This window comes from Centroberyx affinis, unplaced genomic scaffold (genome assembly GCF_046629955.1).
Source record: "Centroberyx affinis isolate AG114_WGS23_722 - 3 ecotype Tasmania unplaced genomic scaffold, CSIRO-AGI_Caff_v1 ptg000759l_1, whole genome shotgun sequence".
NCBI classification, from domain to species: Eukaryota; Metazoa; Chordata; class Actinopteri; order Beryciformes; family Berycidae; genus Centroberyx; species Centroberyx affinis.
Genome location: NW_027279371.1, coordinates 27578 through 46948, shown reverse-complemented (window position 1 = coordinate 46948; position 19371 = coordinate 27578). Strand labels below are relative to the sequence as shown.

Genomic DNA, 19371 nt, shown 5'->3' with positions numbered 1-19371 from the left:
GATTGGACCTGTGATTCCATTAACTCCACCCCGAGGCAATAAATATGAGACCAGAATCAACTTTGTGTTGAGTGTTAGACCTTTACAATTTGAAGATGACCTGTGGGAATTATCCTGTCATTCAGTGGGAATATGATGGCAAACACTTATGGATTTTATCCTCCTCGGATTCAGTGGACTACCTTGCTGTCAGGTTATTTTCCTCGAATGGATAACACCAGAGCCCCATTATGAGGTGATGAAGGCTTTGCATGTGCTTTGGACTTTCTTGATTACTGTGCTTTGTTATGTGCGAGTGCCAAGATTATCTTTGTTCACTTCTAAGGCAGTGAGCTTTTTTTTTCTTTCTTTTTTTGCCCTATATAATCAAAAAGACAAATTCTCTTACAATGGTTTCCTCTCTGCTCCATTTACAGTGGAAGGCTCTTAACACATTGTTTAACCAGGAAAGCAGACTACGGATACATTCTTCTTGATAGCAACAGCTAGGGCTGTAGTTGCAAGAGGAGGGAGAGGAGGGAGAGGAGGGAGAGGAGGGAGGGGGGGTCCACACATTCACACACTTTCCCACACCTGGGAGCTGCCGAGTGTCACCAGAGTCGCCACTTTTACTGACAGACCACTTGCACCAGTAGCTGAGGTCAATCTGTCTGCGAAACCGCTGTCTGAGCAAGAGGAAAGGGAAAGATAAGGACAGGGTAGAGAGAGATAAAGCACAGCAACTGCTTTCTGTGTGTGTGTGTGTGTGCGTGTGTGTGTAGTGTGTGTGTGTATGCGCGCTCTGTCTAGCCTGACTCCTCCTTGCTGCCCCACCCTCCCTTCCCTCCCTCCTCCCCTCTCTGCTGCTCCCGCCTCCTCTCTCCCTCTTCAGCGGTAGGTACATGTGCAGTGAGCGACTGCTAGGAAGCCAGTTCAGGGCGCGAGCCAAAGGCACACACACACCCACCCGCAGAGAGAACGGCTGCATTATTCAACGGATCCTCTTCCCTACGCTCCTCAGGGGTACGACGCACACACACACACACACACACACACACACACACACACTCAAATACACACACATACGCAGGGAGACAAACAGTCACACCAGCAGCTAAACTTCTGGGCAGAAGTCTGGCTGTACACTTACTCCTGTTCCCTCCAGCAGGCTGCAGTTGAGAAGTTCTCACACAACCAAGGTAAGGTTGAGAGAGTTAACTCAGATTTTTTTGCCAGCCTTTTTATGGAACAGTCATAAACGCAGGTTATATTGACGTGATAAAGTGCTTGCTAGATAATATATTGCTTGTAATGGCATTCTCAACCAGTGCAAAAATGTTTTCATTTTCTATTTGACAGGGAATGGTGTATAATAACTGTGTAAACTTTGAGTTATTCCAAAGGTTATAAGTTACATTATGGCTCATTGTAATGCACGCTATTATTTATGAGTGGAATGATAGACTGTGCTTGTTAATTCATGGTACATTTCGGGAGCTAAAATGGAAGTTTATTCAAAGTTAGCTGAGAGAGTTCTTAAGGTGATAGTGTGTGTTTGCTCATGTGGGCGTGTGCACGGATCATGTGCGTGCACGTGTGTGCCCACCCACATGGGCGTGCACGTCCTTACGTGCACTTCTAGTAATGGGCGGTGATGGGATGAATGGCAAAGTTTGGGGTGTATCAACCCACTGCTGCACCAGATTGAGTGAGCTTTCCCCTTTATCTAATGGCGGGCAAGAGTTATCAAACTGTGAGTGGAGCACCTGCTTAGAGATAAATCCTAATTCTAAGTCCATATACTGTGTTTGGATGTATCATTTTATTAATACTTTGAGTTGGATAATGATAAAACTGATAAATTTATTGATGGTGTTAAACGCCTTATCTATAATTGTGGTATAGCCCCCTCTGATGAAAAAATTTATTCCCACTGCTTGTTTATCTAGTAATTTATTGGATTTATAGGATTGAAGCCATTTTGTCACTCATTCATTCATCACTTTTGGTACAAGACCAGCCCATATGTGACAAATATGAGATAAATATGAATTTTAGCTTGAAATGCTTGCTTACATTTGTAATATCTCCAAACACCTTGGAGCGTTACAAAAGTGTTACAAAAGCGTTACAAAAGTTCCAAAAAGCTCAATTTCCATCTACGAGGGAATATCAAGACCATAATGTGAATATACCCCAAAATGTATATTCAGTAAATTTAGTACAAATTCTGCATTATGTCTTTAATGTCAAAAGCGTTTTAAACAACGCTTTCTCATTCATTTCACTGTTACCACCCATCTAAAAAAAAAGTGGATTCATGCCCTTATCAGGGCATCTTGCTGTGTTTGTTTATATAATGAGTCAACACTGTGGTATTATGAATGGGGCTGATGCGAGTGTATGTGGGTGGAGACCCCTGCAAAACACATCGATCACAGTTAATGAGTGGAAGCAATTAGCAGCCTGTTCATTGCTCTGTGCCTCCATTTTACTGGGGAACTTTGTGGACAACAGAGATGAAGGAGGAAAATGTTTTGGATTTATTTTGGACTTCCTGGCATGCAGTTGCATATTTTTTTTTATAGCCGTTATAAATGTGTGTAATTACCTTGTGGGTGAGTTGTGGGAGGGGGTGGATGTCCGTGGGAAATATGCTTGTTCAGGAGCGAGCTGAGTAAAGTGGCTTAACTACTCTAGCAACAATTAAATGAAGCCAGAGGAGAGGTGCACAGCTGTTTTAGCAACGCATATACTGTATGACAGTGTGTTACTCTTTGCTGTGTAACTACTAATCTGAATAAGGGATGTGATCAGGAACAATAAAAGCAAGAAAAAAGCAGGAAAACTCAAACCTTCCATTAAAAATAAATAGGGGTTGTATTTCAAATAAACCTGAAGTCCTGAACAGCAAACAACATAAATCACATCCCTGTGAATGAGCTCTGCCTATGCAAATTACTCCTACACAATACACATAGTTTTACAATTGCTCTGACTCACCATGGAAAATGATCCTAGAGTAAATGATCATGCGTAACTGTAAGCAGGCCCAGCACTAAGGGTGGGCTGCCCAGACAAGAATCAAGGTTATGCAAGACTGTAACGTTTCTTCAATACAAACTCCATTAAAGTGTGATTCAGCTTATGATTTGGTGTAGTGCGTTTCCAGGCAAGGCAGATCAGATAGAGTCCTAACCAACTCTTCCTCCTTCCTTCCTCCTCCACAGCCAGTGACTCATCCCTCCGCCTGCACCTCTTGCTGAGCCACCTCCATTATTACCATGGAAACCCCGAGCCAGAAACGCGCTGGCCGTGACGCCAGCACGCCCCTCTCCCCGGCCCGCATCACCCGGCTGCAGGAGAAGGAGGACCTGTGCAACCTCAATGACCGGCTGGCCGTCTACATCGACAAGGTGCGCTCGCTGGAGGTGGAGAACGCCGGGCTGCGGCTGCGCATCACCGAGTCGGACACGGAGATCAGCCGCGAGCTGACTGGCATGAAGGCCGCCTATGAGATGGAGCTGGCCGACGCCCGCAAGACCCTGGACCAGGTGGCCAAGGAGCGAGCGCGCCTGCAGCTGGAGCTGGGCAAGATCAGGGAGGAGTACAAGGAGCTCAAAGCCAGGTAGGAGGAGCGTGCTGGGAAATGGGGAGGTGGAGCTGAAAACGGGAGGGACTTTGGTACTATGCTGATGCCATAAAGTGGATGTGGTCTAAGGCAAGGGTTGCACATATTTAGTCTTCTTCTTGCTTCTTTTTTCTCTTTGCAACATATCAGTTCTGTAAATGCATGCATTATTATTTACATTAGCAAACTTAAACTTTCATGCAGTCACATTTCCATCTCAGTATATCCACCAGTATCTATCCATAAGTGTTTCAAGTTGTGTTGCAGTCTTGATGACATAACATTCCTCTGTCTGCCTGCCTCAGTCCTTTGTGCGGGAATTCCCTACCTTTTTGGCAGGCGATCCTACATGAAGCTCGGAAAATTCCTGTGGTCCTAGCTTTTAAAATGCATGAATATTGTATGCTTTTCACATTTTAGGCTGATGATGTTTGCTTTATGACAGAGTACATAAACAATGTTTCATTCTTTAGGGGAACAAAGTTAAGTCAGAAAGGTTAGTGCACTGTAGGGGATGAAAGCAGAGCACCTGTTTATTTTATGAGACATATTTTATGGTGACATTATATCCCCATACTTGCTGCGGCGCATCAATCAGTGCATGTTTGTTCTTGCACTGGTTGCTTATATTGCTGTGTCCCCCTATAATGGATATCACTCTGAATGCAATGCTCCAGAGCCATCTGCTTGTCAGCTCTGCATCCATTTCAACTTGGGAGTTTGAGATTTTTTTAACATTGTTTTTCCAAAGCATCTCATAGCAATGGTTAAGGCAGTACATCAGTCATAACAACTGAACACGTGGAAGTGATTGCTATAATTTTACCTTTTGTGTTGTTCTGTTTCCAGTCCACACCTGTTTTGCAATACAGCTAAAGTCGTGCAGCACCTTCAATTTCTGCCTAGAATGCATACCAGGCCACAAGTCAAACACCCCCAACCATAAAACATTATTTGGTTCCTCAGAAATTCCTTTGAGCGAAGTGTAGAGTTTGCCATACCTGACATTAGTAGATCACATTCCTGGTGGTTAAACGTGTATGGCATGTCTGGGAGTAAGTACAGTCATGCGACTTTAAGCCCCTGGGCGTTGGAAGTGAATCAACCCCCAGACCAAGGGGATCCACCTTTAACGCACAACTCGCTCTGTCAAGTTAGAATTACCGGCCTAATGACATACTCTCCTCCATTGTTGTATATTACACAACTGTGACTGGTGCTGTGCAAGCAACCCTGGGGGTGGGGTGGGGTGGAGCTGGTTAACTCCAGGTATTGTGAATTTTATAGTTTAGGGCAACTGCTCACCATATGTGTGAGTGTTTTCTTTCTTAAGACACACATGTATGTATTTCACCAGAGGAATGTGGTGACCAATCTTACCAGCCAGCTTACAACATTTTTTTTTGGTTTAGACAGACTTTGTTGATACTGTTAGCCTCAGTGTTGACTACAACTATGTGGGTGAATGTCTTCAGAAAAAATTCTGCCCTCCTGCCGCAGGCTTCAGCCTGCAGCGACTTCCCAGGAATGTGTCAGAGTCCTGGCAAAGTGCACCTCAGGTCAGACAGGGTCTGAGAAAATGAAACTGCACTGAAAGTAATGTATTTGTACTCTTCTTTATACAACTCTCTAATATGTTTGATTCACCTACACGTCAGGCTACACGTGTCGTTTTCTGCTCTGTGTTTTATGGCTGGAGATTCCCTGTTTAGGGAGTAGAGGAGAGGCAGCATATTGTCAGACCCTGGCAAACACTGTCAACAGCATCTCATTCAAAACATCAAGTAAATTTCAACATCGCATATTTCCAGTGTTGAAACAACAGTGTCTGAACAGTGGGAACACTTTATAGGGTGGTGACTTGATGTATCAGTGCTCTTCCACAATTAGCACTATTGTGTTTTCTCTAAATTGACATTGCTATTGAATACGAACTATGAAGCATATCCATGTGTGTGCTCAGGGCTGCAGGTGAGGGTGTGGTCAGTCTAGGAAGATGATTTATATTCTGCAGCTCTGTTTGGGCGTCGACCTTCATTGTGATGTCTGATGACAGTGGAGATTTGATACATACACTGGTACGTAGGTGGTTGAAGATGTTGACTTTGCTGTGAACCATGGATAAAGCAAAGCAATGTGTAACATGTAAGGGCTGAAAGAATAGTACTATTTAAAATTGTATTCACTTCCCAAATATTCCCCATTTCATTGTGCTGTTTAGAATTCCCCAGCTACATGGCTAGAAATACAGCAACAGCTCCCACAGCTCTATTGTTGGCCAAAGGAAGCAGATCTTTTGACGCACGTGCGGTGGAAAGGAATCACTCAATCCGGCCTGGGCCGGCTTTGTCTGTTACGCCGCAGCCAGCGTGTTTTGTCAGTGTTTGGTTGCCATGGCGCCCTGGGAGTCTTGGCATGGCCGTGTGACGGGGTGGTGACTCAGAGGGTTTTCATGGCCCCGCGGCCTCTGGAATGGGCTGACTGTAGACTCACTGTATCGCTCTGTAACGGGAAGTCAGGCACTGACGTTCGAGAACAGGAGTTGTGTGTCAGGTTTATTAATACACTCTGAAGGGCTATTTTGAATTGGCCCCGAGCCGGGCAGCAGACGGCGACGGCAGCAGACGGCGGCGCAAAAAATCCTGGACAGCTATGTCTCACAATAAGATGACTTTTTATTATTAAACATTTTGCACAGTGTCCTTGGTTATTCCTCCCAAGTTTGACACGCAGAACGCACAGCAACAGGTGTGGCTATCAGTATTGCACTCTGTTGACTGGACACACCTGTTTAGCCCACAGCCACGATGTTGCGTCTCTTCACATAGACATCTTTGTATGCATAACTACTGCAAGGAACACATGCTCTTCCCCCCTGAGGCAAGACCCCAAGCTGTTGGGCTCGAATGCCAACCGCTCTCCCTAAAACACTGTTTGACTTGTAAATAATTTACAACTGTAGGAAAAAGACTACTTGACTCAAGCAGGTGTGGATGGAATGTTAACTTATAAAAGGAAGCCTAAACCTGAAGTGTAGGGCCAGAGATGAAGTTACAAGGTGAGAAAAAAAATTGTGAACATGAAAACATGAAACATGAAATATCAGCCCCTGAGCTACAGCAGGAGTCACAGGTCCTGGCCCCGTGTTCACAAGTTTGTAAAAGCCCTGTTTAGTCATCTTCCCTATACTGAAGAAGGGCGCCTGTCTGGTGTCCCGTGCCCAGCCCAACCTCCAGCTGCACCACTGGCTGTGAAACATGAGCCGATGTCGGGGAACCGGCTCCTCGGTGTCACTGGCAAGACTCGCTCTCTAAATCCTTCCTCGACACTCCACCCAGACACATGAATAGATATTGTCTGTGATGAGACTAGAGAGAAAATCCATCCCAAATCTGCAGAGGCACATCTAGATTGCATGGGATAATTTACTTCAATTAATGTATTTTTTACAAAAGACAAAGAACAATGGCATACTCGTTTTTGTTTTTAAATATAAGAATATCAATAATAATAAAATATTATTTGTGGCATCATATGGCCTCAACTGCATGTTTCTGTATATTTACTGTAAAGTTATCTAAATTCAGAAGCTCATGCCCTTAGTTAATGGATATTCTAACATGCTAAACATTTGAATGGCTCGCTCTGGTCAAAGTTTGCATGATAAGGATGACAGTGAAGTGAAGGGTTTTAAAAGTAAACCGCCATGCCCATTTCCGGATTTTTGAATGCATGAAAGCAGGGATTTAGCCAGGCTTTGTGTGCCACACCCGTTGGCACACTGCTTCAGGGTGTGGCAGAAGGTAGACAAAGCTTCTGGACAATCGCAATCAATTTCACCAGATGCTCGCGTTTGGACAGTGCTTCACAAATTAATTAAATAAACGCAGTATATGATAGACATAAATTGGCGAGACATGTCCTGGTACAGCGCAGAATGAAACTCACAAAACAAAGATCCAATAGTCCAAATGTTGTAAAACTATTCATGGGCTGATATGTAATTTGGATGCCATCCTAACTTATGGCATTCGCAACTATCGAGAGAACACAGCAGGAAGTGCACTTATCATATAGCACAAACCCATTTCCTTGATTTAGAATACTTACCTTTACCATTTCATTTTGGTGTAGGCTATAACCATGCTCACCCTGAAATAGCCTTTATTAAATATGGCCCATGTGTTTATGCAGTTTAAATGGTGTACAGTCCATAAACTGTTTGGAAGTGGGAGTGGTGTCACTTGTTTATTTTGCTTGTTTATGATCGACCTCAATGCCATTTGATTTACTTAAGTGTGTTTTTCCCATAAACTACATTTCCTAATTATCGTCCGATGTATAGATGTATCCTGAGCTATATTTGTTACTATGTGGAGAATGACTTAATCTGCCAAGTACAACACATGCACAGGAATTTGTCTTGGTGGCATTGAAACAAAGACATATTGACAACATATTCAAAGCACATACTGACACTTATAGTGCAAGGGAAACAGACCTCACATACTGTATAAGATGTACAGTATAATAGATGGGAGCTTTTCATTGTATAGCCAACCTGTATCCTGTGAGGACAAAGGGGAAGGAAAAAAGGAGAGCATGATGGAGAGAATGGAAAGCGGGAGGTAATTATCACAAGAAGTCAAGTGGTCTATTATTAGTCATAAATATTTGTGATAACCATAGTTTCAGTGAGTAAATCCCTATTTTTAGCCCATGGGAAATTTTAAACCGATCTCCGAGGTAACACAATATACATCCACTCTATTATGGGGCTTTGTCATAACAGGGTAACAGGAGGACTCATTCAAGCTGCTCACGTCAATTTTGTTGAGATAAAATGTTTGTCTTCAAAGTCTCTCCCTAAAATGGACAAGAGCAAGCCTGCACTCCTCTTCCACGATGATTCAGTTAAGCCTTTCAAATGCCTTTGCTCTTTTTTTTTTTTTTATAGTTAAGCCTCCATTCAACAGTCTGGTGGCCAGCAGTATTTCACTATACTCACTATATTTTTTTCACTGGAGAGAATGGGGAAAGTACATCTGAATGCGGGAAAAGCTGTCGATACACATTAGCATCTTCTCAGACTGTTAGAGTAAGAGCTTCAGCTGTGCCAAGAGACTATGACATTTTGTTGGATAAGAAATCGGTTTGAAGTGCAAAATGAAAGACAGAATTAAAAAAAATATTAGGAAAGAAATTATCATGTTAAGGAAGGTTTAGGAAACAGGCAAAGTGATAAAAACCCCAGTTGCTCCATTCCTAAAGTATAATTGAAAGGTAAATTCTGCAGCCTTTTGCATCAAAATCTAAGCTATGGCAATATCATAAAACCTATAATTTTCCACCCAAAATGTAAATATTCTTAATTAATTAGTGAAGTAATTACTTGTAACAAGCTATTATTAGGCCAATGTTATCAATTATTAACTGGTAAAAGAAAATATGCCTAATCAAGTTGCATATATATTTTTTTAAGGGTCAAGTGAGGTAAGCTTAAGCTCGCTCTCAGTCCTTTTATTCCAGTGTAAATTATCCCTTCATCATTTTGCTTTCCCTCAATGTCCCTTTTAAACTGTTAGCCTAATTATAAAGCTGTTAAATATGCTTAATGAAATCCAGGTGTGAGCATTATATTATAGAACTATTGGATTAAAAAAAAAAAGAAGAAAAAAAAGTCAGCATTCAGGTTGTTGTAACCCTGGTAATCATTTAGGTTTTGACAATCTAAAATACAGAACTTGAAAAGTATCTGGGGAAGTGTACACAAATGTTTTAACACCCACTTGACGTCTGACCACTTTTTCCACAATTGACTGCATCACCTATATACTGTGGTAGCTATTAGAAAACTCCCATCCTGCATTTATCATCAACTATTCACTACAACTGCAACAGCCACTGCAACCTATTCTTTCGTTAAGTGTTGTAGATGAATCGAGTGGGAATATTGGCACTTTCTAATGTCTGAAAAAGGATGAGAATTTGAATTCAGCACAGTGATACAAACAAACTACATTTGATTTTCAGAACGTTGTGCCCCGTTTCCCTGAGGTAAGAAACGGGCAGCAGACCACCGTCCACCACCATCAGATTTCATTGTGCTGCATCTTTTCCCATGTGGTTTGATCACATTCTCCTCTGTTCTCCTGACTGCCTCCGGGGGAAACCCTGTATTCCCCTACGATGACCTCAGCATGTATTATGTGACAGCAGACAAGTCTCTGTCACGTTGAGTCGTGCCAGGGCGGACCGGAGCTCTCAGACGACTGCCTGATTTTGGATGTCGTCCAACAGTGATGTGAATTAGATCACATCGCTTTTTATAATGGTGTCACGGCATCGAAGAGACTCTTTCATGTTGAATAATTTGTTACTAAGGACAAAAAACTGGCTTAGTGCTTTGCATGTAAGAGAGGGTGGTGATGCATAATTGATGCCTAGATTATCTTAAAGGGATACGTTCACTTTTTTTTTTTTGTCGGTTATTTTTCCTCATGTTTTCTCCTTCAGTTTCCCTAAAATGGCTTGTAGCATTGTTAGCATTCTTTACTGAAGCAATGGGGCACAGTTAGCTGTAAACCTGCCCTTTGGTTTCAGTGAGGAATGCTGGCAAAGCTAACACGTAATTTTATGGAAATAGAAGGATTCTTTTTTTTCCACAATGTGACAAATGTCTGGAGGACAAAAAACTAAAATTCATGTTAATGTCAAAGTATTCCCTTATTTACAGGAGGTTTACTCTTTATTCTTTTTTGACCCATTATACCAAGATAGCTCAAGAGCACACTGTTGATTAGAGGGGTCCGACTGTGCACAGCATGGTGTGCTTGCAAGTCTATTCACAGCAGCTCTATAATTTATAGTCTTTGTTGTAAATCTTTGTGTCTCTTTGACCAGGTATCCTGAAGATATTGTCAATAGGTGCCATTAGGACAAGTGGGAGTATGGCTGGTCTAATCTTGTGGCTACTTGTTCTCCAAGCCCCTAGCAGAGTATAACAGAGCACTCTGCAATGGAAAACAGATGTGGCAAGCCTGTAAATGTGTTGGATGGCTGCTACATAGAGCCGTCTCTGTTGGGCTTAGTGTTGTGTGAGTAATGAGAGAGTCGGGCTAGGACTTCAGCGGACCAGAACTTGGTACCGAGAGGAGGTTTTGGCAGGCTGTGGTGTGTGGTGTGTGTATGTGTGTGTGTGTGTGTGTGTGTGTGTGTGTTAGAGTGGAGTTTATAGATCAGAGTTTCCGTAGTTCAGGGTTCTCTTCAGGATCCAGCCAAGTTGTATGAGTCACTTGCTCATGGACAGGGTAAATCACTTTAAGATGATGGGACTCCACAGTAACACGCACTCATACATACATAGACACACACCCACACACACACATACACACACACACACACACTCACACACACACTCTAACCAAGGACGTTCAGATCGGGACATTGGCAAGGTGGGTGTAACCCCAACCATTCCCATCTGGTTAGTTATGTAACAACTGTTGGATTCCATACCCGCGAATGCTCATTTACTCTCAAATACATTTGAGATGAGTAGGATGTTGGGAACATTTCCATTTAATCCAAACAGGGCACCGGGTTTGTATGGGAGCCCTTTCAATCAATCTGAGACATCCCCAGATGTTTTGCTTTAACAATTGTTCTTGTTTATTTGAGCTGAGGAAGTGCGATTAGGAGCCAAGTTTTAAAAGCCTGATGTGGTTGCGAATCAGTTACAGTTCAGCAGTCTTTTGTTATATTCCTGGAAAAAACGGGAGACGCTGGTTCGTTTTTGCAAACAAACATTTTCATCCTCCATCAGCTCTATTTGAGTGTGTCTGTATTGTATTATACTGTACTGATCTACTCACACTTTCACTCTGTTTGTGTAACTTCGAATGTCTTTGTTACGTTCTCACAATTCCCAAATTGATATTCTTCCTTTTAACCGGTGGCATATTCCCACATACACTCTTCTGGCGCAACTAGAATTTGGAAAATACTTGGAATGTTTTTGTTAGCCTATCTTGTTGCCAGATGGGTGGGGTTTGCCACATAAAACAGTCCAGTGTGTGCTGGAAAGTTTTAGACAATCACAAGAAAGCATGTGAAAGTCACTGTTGCATACTTTTCTGTGTTCCACAACTTACCTGACTATCTGAATCGTCCTGATGCAGTAGAACCTCCTGGTGTCCTGGATGGGCGGCGTTAGGACAAATGCCAAGAATCATTGATAAACTATTGGTAACTATCTTGCCCTGATCTGTGCCCCATTTTCCCTCTGCCTTATCTGCCATTATAGAAACCAGCAAGTACTCCATCCTGTATTGCTGTGTTACATGCCAGTCCATCATGGCTTTGCGTGAGAGCACAGCATAGCCAGGCTCGTCCTACAACCACAGCTTGGTAATGCTCCAAACATCAAATCCTATTTCCCCACAGGCTAGCACAGGCTAATGAATGCTAACCATAACCTAGCCCGTCCTCATAAACTCCACATGGCTCTTGTTTAGCTTTATGCTAACGTTAGCGCCACTCCCCCTTATCTGCCCATGAGGCTTTCATTGTAACTCAGTGCAGCTGGATAGAGCGCTGTTTGTCTCACTGGAGGGGAGGGGACCAGAATGCAATCTGTTGTTCCTCCACATGGAGCATAAGCGAGGGTGGCGATACACCAGTCAATTTTGGGAAACTCCCACAGCAGCAGGCAACAAACTGAGACACTGAGTCCAAAAACTGTTCAAATCAGAATAACTTAAATTGCCAACTTAAGAAGTACAGCAAACAGCACTTTGTGTTGGCGGCATTGGTACAGGCGCCTATTGACAACTTTCACTGCACACTGCCAGAAATCTTTTCTGACAACAAGTTGTTCCTTAGTGTTTAAAGCAACAGTGTTGAGGCAACTGAATGGTTGTGTTATGCATAAGGTTGGATAAGGTTGTATACTCCAGAGCTGCATGGAAAAGATAATTTGAGAGCTGGGTCAGATTTGATTGTTGTTTACTTTTGTAGCAAAACAAAATTTAACTCAAATTACCTTAAATCTGTTTTACATGGAATTCTAGGCATTAATGTTTGTCATTTCTGAACAAGATTGTTTGTAGATTATGTATAGTTAAAAGTAACTCAGCATGGTTACCAATTTAACATTTCTTATCTTTATACATTTATACCTGTGTTCATGGGCACTGTTGCCTTAATGACACTGTAAAAAGGGCACATGAAAGGGCAAAACAGCTAGCTGTGTGCCCTAGCACTGGACTTTATCACCACAGATAATCTAATCAAATACTGTACTAGTGAGAGCTAGCGCTTATGCTAACACACACTCACAAAGAGCAGGCACCAGGCTTCTGACTCACCCAGCAATGATTCATCAACTAATCATGCAGGGAGGAACAAGGGTTATGTGTCTCATACGCCTTTGCTGTATGCAGACACACACACACACTGGATAAAAGGATTTATCAGTGGGCTAAATGGGTGAAACACCTTTCTTTTTCTTTCCTGGTTGGCTGACAGTGTTTGTCTGGCAATCTGTTTGAAGAAATATATTGCAGGATGGATGCACATTTTAGTAGGCATGAATGGGAAAGTAAATCTAATTTTTTTTCTATTTCAATTTTTTTTTTGTTCTGTGACAACTTGAACAAAGCCATGAGTTTGAGATGAGAGAACATTGTATGGCTTCTGTCCTCTCAGTCTCTCCCTCCCTCTGTGGTTTTCTCCTAAGAGCTCAGCTCCCTGAAGGCCATTAGCCATGGTCAGCATTTGCTCTGCTTTAGGAGTAGAAACACTAGAACTCTGTTCCCATCCGCCAGATGTGGACGGGTATGGGTTGCCCCTGGCAAAGGCTGCGTTGTTGTTGGTTTCTGGTGATTTATCACACACACACATCGTTAACAACAATCCCTGTCATTGTGTTCTTCATCCCAGAAGAGACATAGGAAATGGTCATGTGCTAGCCTGTAATATTTTCTTTTCAGTGCACTATTTTCTTTTTACGTGAGTTGCACAACCTACTTGGATCAGTACTATTGTCTTTAACTAGCGGCCTGGAATGGCTTTTGCATGATAATTCTGCAGTCTATACTTGAGAATCTGGTTGCAGATCCCTCACACATCCCTGCTAATCTAGATGTGTGTTTGGGCCTGCCCTTATATACCACATATGTGGTGGTTCTTTTTGTTTATCTCGGTGCAGCGTTTATTAGTGCAGCAACACATATTAGAGGTTGTCTGCAGACTGCATGAATCTTCTGTCTATATGTCAAACTGTGCAAAGTTCCATTGGTGTTTTATTGGAATGCCCATCGACGCAGTGTATACCCTGGCTGGTATTATTGGTGCCAGTTCTATTCCTGGACCCCTGTGTTTATTAAGACCCCATTATTCAACAGCCTCCCTCTTAGTCACTTTTTCCTCCCAGTGTTCTCCATATACAGCAGCTTCATGAAAGGCCAACCTAAACATAGTGGAAATGGATATAGGAAAGCTGGGCTATAATTGGAGATGGGAACCTTTTGAGACGATCCATAGGGAACCGGGGGATCCCATTTTTCCACTCCTCTGTTTGAATAGTGACTCATTGAGGAACCCCACCCACACGTGTCCACACATGCCTGCCAGACGGTGTGTGTGTGTGTGTGTGTGTGGCATGTGTAGTGTGTGTGTATAGTAACATACCATATGGATCAATCAACTGTTACACCTCCCCTGAAAGGAATTCTTTGGGTAGTACTACAGGAAATGGAAGAGGTGATGAAGTGTTTGCAACCATAGCAGCCCCACTAACAGTTTGGCAGTAACCTCAAGGTTAGAGAAGTTTTTGACGGAGGCTCATTGGTTTGGATCCCTACACTGGCTGGGAAAGCCTTGGTGAGGGAAATGAATGAGATGCACCCTCCATCCCGCAACAGCTTCCATAGATGTGCCCTAACCCCACACTGCTGCAGGGTAGCTCCTCTGTGGCAAGCAGTACAAGACTGCAGCTGTACTGGGCAGCTCCCAGGTGTGAATGTGTGTATGTAGGCATCTCTTTCTCTCGTGCAACTTCCCCAAGTCATTGCTATAAATAGGAAAATGTTAGTCACCTTGCCTTGTTAAATACATGCAGATAATAAAGAAAACAAATGGTTGCACAGCTTTTTTTTCAGTCCTACCTGATCAAGTGCAACCTCAGAGATCATATGATTTTGCATTGGCCAATGCAGCATAGGCTAGTAGTTATGTTGACGCTTCATAATGGAGCAAGGATATGGTTTGCAAAGTAGGAAAAACAGGTCTCAGTTGCTAGGCTTGGATATGTGGTAAGGCAGCATGAGCTAGTAAAAACATTCTGGGCACAGATTTTACTCTGTCAGACCTTGTAGAGTTGTTTCATCAAAATCCAGTGTAGTAACTGTGCGTGGAAATAGTGCTACAAATGCTAAACCTTAAAAATATGCAGGCAGAAATATGTGATGCATTTTTCCTTGCTTTTCTACACAGTCATTTTGTTGTGGATTCATACATGCATTTGCTCTAAAATTATTCAAAACATGTGTTTCAATTTTAGGTTTTGATTTAGTTCCCAATAGTGAATAAATGCCAGGTACTTAGGCATCAGTGTTGCCAAGGTCTTATAAAACCCTTTTTGACTATGTGGCTTGAGTAATGTGTCTGCAATATTGTAGAAATTATAGGTTAGAATTTCCTTAAGGAGCATAGAAAAAGGAAAGCTTTTCCAAACACGCTTAAGTCTTAGAAAGATATTTTGAAAATCTGCAGAGAAAAGTCTACTCCTTTTTCCATTGCGTCCACAGCGTGGTGGAAATGGCATACTAGCAGGCCTGACGACAAGGCCTCGGTTGTCATGGCAACGGTACAGCAAAACAGGGGGGATTGTGGGCTTTTTTCTCCCTCTCTCTCTCCACGAGGCGGGCTTCATTTCTCGTTACTGGGGTGGACAAAGATAGCTGTGAGTCATCCTTGAGACTGGGAGCTGAGCCGACACATTCCTCCTCCTCCTCCTCGGATTTCTTGTCTCTATTATTCCTCCTCTTTCTCTTGTTCTTTCTGTCTCTTTCTTTTCGCATTTCCATCTCGCACTCTCACTTCCCCACCACCCTCATCCACTCTCCCCCATCTCACACTATCTTTCTGTCCAATAGCTCCCATTTTGTCTCTGTGCCTCAAAAATGTGTCATTCACTCTATTTGCTCCGTAAAAGCTTTGATATTGCAGCCGAAAAGAGTGAAATGATGCCTAAAGCTCTTTTTTTTTTGTGCAGACATTGGTGTGTGGGAGTAATGCTGTTGACTACACTATGAAAGCATTACAGTCAAAGAAGACAACTGGTCTGCACTCCAAAAACAAGATTCAGGCTTGCCTAATTTGTACTTATTTTTCTGTTTTTAATTCACTTTATCAGTGGAGAATATAAACTTCCTCAGTTTGCAGGCTTCAAAAAAGCTCCTCCAGCCTTGTTTCACATGCAACAGATTTCCCTTATCTTGATGAAACAGGCTGCTGTCTATTTATCCACTCTATTTACCCCATTTCCCAAATCTACTCTGCATTTGTTTGCTCATCCAATGGCTCACAGCCATTCTCAGTAACATACTCGTTGGTCTCATGACGCTAGCAGTTTACTGTATTGTAAATATTAATAAGTGTGATTTTTGAAAAGTAACTGCTGAGTGACTCCTTGCACATCTGCTTTTGAGGCGGGGTTTTGAGGCGGGGTTTTGTGGCTGCGAGCTTTGATGGAACAGAATGTAAACAAAATCGAGGGGTATTTATGCTGAGGCGCTGTAATTACACAATTCATACTAGATTATGTAAACAGGTAGTCCCAGGCAAACACATGCATGCAAGGACACACGCACGCACACACACACACACACACACACACACACACACACACACACACACACACACACACACACACACACACACACACACACACACTGCTCTGGATTATTTAAATAACAAGTATAAAGGGAACATGTGCATGGACATACATACACACATGCACTCACATACACATTTCATAATGCATTATTATTAACAGTTGATCTCACTTCAACACACACACAGACGGACACTTTCTGGCCCTCTAAACACACGCTAACATGTGCATGGTGATACACACAAATATTTCTGTCAACACTCCCACACACGTACAGTGCAAAATGCACTCAAGTGCACACAAAAACACCCACACACACACGTGTACACACACAACGCACGCAGAGACGAGGTTTTCCGCTGCCCTCACATTGTCCTGAGATGCAGTGCGGTGTTTTAAGGCGACATCCTGGAACAGGATCCTGGAGATGCCAGGAGCAAACAAACACATTTAAGCTCAGTTAGAAAGGACAGTCAGTCCAGTCCATCATATCACTCTGTGTACGTTTTGAATTGAATCGCTTTAAAGTTAAAGTAGTCATCTGTGTGAAAACTGTTTTTTTTTTTCTGGCCACATCTTTGGTCTCTTCTTTTCCTGGATTTTCTGTTGATGACGTTTGAGTGTCTGTAGGTGGCGCCCTTTTCTTTGTCTGGTCAACCATGGTGGCTATCACTGCTCATGCTAACTACCCAGTTCTTCTTCTATTTATTCCAAACAACAACCACTGTTGCTGCTGATGAAAACGGAAAATGCATCAGTTCCTGTTCGCCAGACGTTTTATCCCCTTGTTAAACTCTACCTCTTAACTCTGAAGTGCTGTGGTAGCACTGTGTTGTTGTAACTCAGAGAATCACTGAACAAATTTCTTTCATGCATTGACTTCACCACTACAGTTAGAAAATCACAGAGCTATTTCCTGGTATGTGAATGTTCCATGCACCAAGCTAGAGCTGGCTCAAGCTTGTTTGATGTCTACCGTACTGCCTGGTGTACAAGTGCACACTGTATTTCCCTTATACACGGCTCTTAGGGTTGCGCCGCCTAAACAGTGCATACCATAATTCCCCTAAGCACTGTGTGTTGCCAGATCATTACACACAAACATGAACCAACAAGACACAGAGCTGGCTCTTACAGAGGTGCTCCTGTGCACCTAATTATGATAATACTACTTCTAATAATAACAATAACTTTATTGGTCCCCATAGGGAAATTGTTTTATTGCTCGCCCCCTTCAACAGGGAGGTCAGAGGTCAGCTACAAAATGGTCCCTGGAGCAGATGGGGATTGAACTAGGAGGTTGGAGGGCGGTCTCCCTACCCACTACACCATCCTTCTGTCCATAAATGTCCTTCTGATTTTATTTTGTTACGTTTATTCTATCAGAATTAAATGGGTAGAGGATGGCACTTACACTTCAGGGTTAAGGCTTCTAGTCCCTGTTTAACATAATCGGTTGGCTTGGCATCAACACTGCCCATCAACTGGGTTAGAGGCTCCATTCTAACTGGGGCCACCTCTAATAAAACTGTAGTCATGGTGCTTTCAGTAAAAGTTACACTGCAAGCCATTCTGTTGGAAGGTATTGTCTCTGTCTACATTCAATGCCGCAGATTTTTTGTATGGAGAGAATACAAATATTCATGTAGCATGTCACTATACCCAAGCCATTTCCATCCATTAATTCACTGCTGGAGCTGATCCACTGGGCCCATTAGCCCTAATGAACGTCATAGCAGCCACCTACACACACTCAGAAGCATTCATCTACCCACGGAATTGGACTGCTAAAATGTCTCATTGAAACAATATTAATGTCTAGACAAAGGGCTGTATAGTTTCAAGCAATGTTTAGCTCGGGGTGTAAACAAATCTGGAAATGTGTGTGCATGCACATGCACACGTATACACTCTAATGCCTAATGCTTTCACACTTCACAAGCCAGCTCAATAAAAACCTCTTTCCCTCTGTCTCTCTCTCTCATTACACAGTCCTGTTTTTGAGTTTACTCAAGTCCATAATATGTTAATGACCAGTATTGTGGCAAATTTGAAATGTTCCACAATAACAACAACAGCCTCTCAACACTTGGAAAAGAGTTTTCATCACAGCCACAGAGTTATACAAGTCTTTCAGAACGTGGCCTAACCAGAGGTGGTTAAACCCTATTATGTTGTTAAATGCTAGCCGTTAAAACATCATTTTTACAGTAGCAGCCATGTTTCATTTTACCCTAGTTACTAATCTGCCTGATTGATGGTTCACATGTTAGTGTGGGGTAACTGCCCCACTGTAGCCTCCTATCCTTTATGTTCAAGAATTCAAGGAATGTTTCCAGGTGTGAGATATGTGTGTGTGTGTGTGTGTGTGTGTGTGTGTGTGTGCGCGCGCGCATGTTTGGCCATGTATTTATAACTGTAAGTGCTTGTGCTCTTTGGCCCATAAAGAGTGACATTCTTGTACAGGAAAAAAGCTGAGTGGAAAGAAATATTTTTGCCTCCACACCATTCATGGGAACCCCCGACTCTCCCAGTGCAGGACTCCACGTTCCTCCATTGACTGTATGTTAACTTCTGCTGAGCTACTCTACAGTCAATCTGCCCTTGAGCAAGGCAGTGGAAGACTATGGTTCTACTTGGCATCTCCCAGTTGTGAATGTGTGTGACTATAAATGCAAAGCAGGGCATTGCTGAAAAATGGCATGCACACTCAGCAAACCTTTCCTGGATAAGGAAAAGTAAAAAAAAAAAACGTAAAATCTGGTGACCAGGCTGTGTTTGACCCCAGCATCTGGTGTTTTAAATGGGGTTAAGGGGTCTTAAGTCTGGAAAAAGGGCAAATTGTATTGTTGAGTTTCCACAGAAT

At 42.7% G+C, this 19371-nt stretch overlaps 1 protein-coding gene across 1 annotated transcript in view; it reads left to right on the top strand.

The window, feature by feature from the left end:
- The first annotated feature begins 896 nt into the window (after positions 1-896).
- LOC139644594 (lamin-A-like) overlaps positions 897-19371 on the top strand; it is a 29011-nt gene continuing 10536 nt past the window's right edge. Inside the window, exons 1-3 of the mRNA XM_071520018.1 lie at positions 897-1002; positions 1148-1178; positions 3210-3607. Coding sequence (XP_071376119.1) covers positions 3264-3607 — 344 coding nt within the window. The 5' untranslated portion in view covers positions 897-1002; positions 1148-1178; positions 3210-3263. The remainder of the gene's footprint in view (positions 1003-1147; positions 1179-3209; positions 3608-19371) is intronic.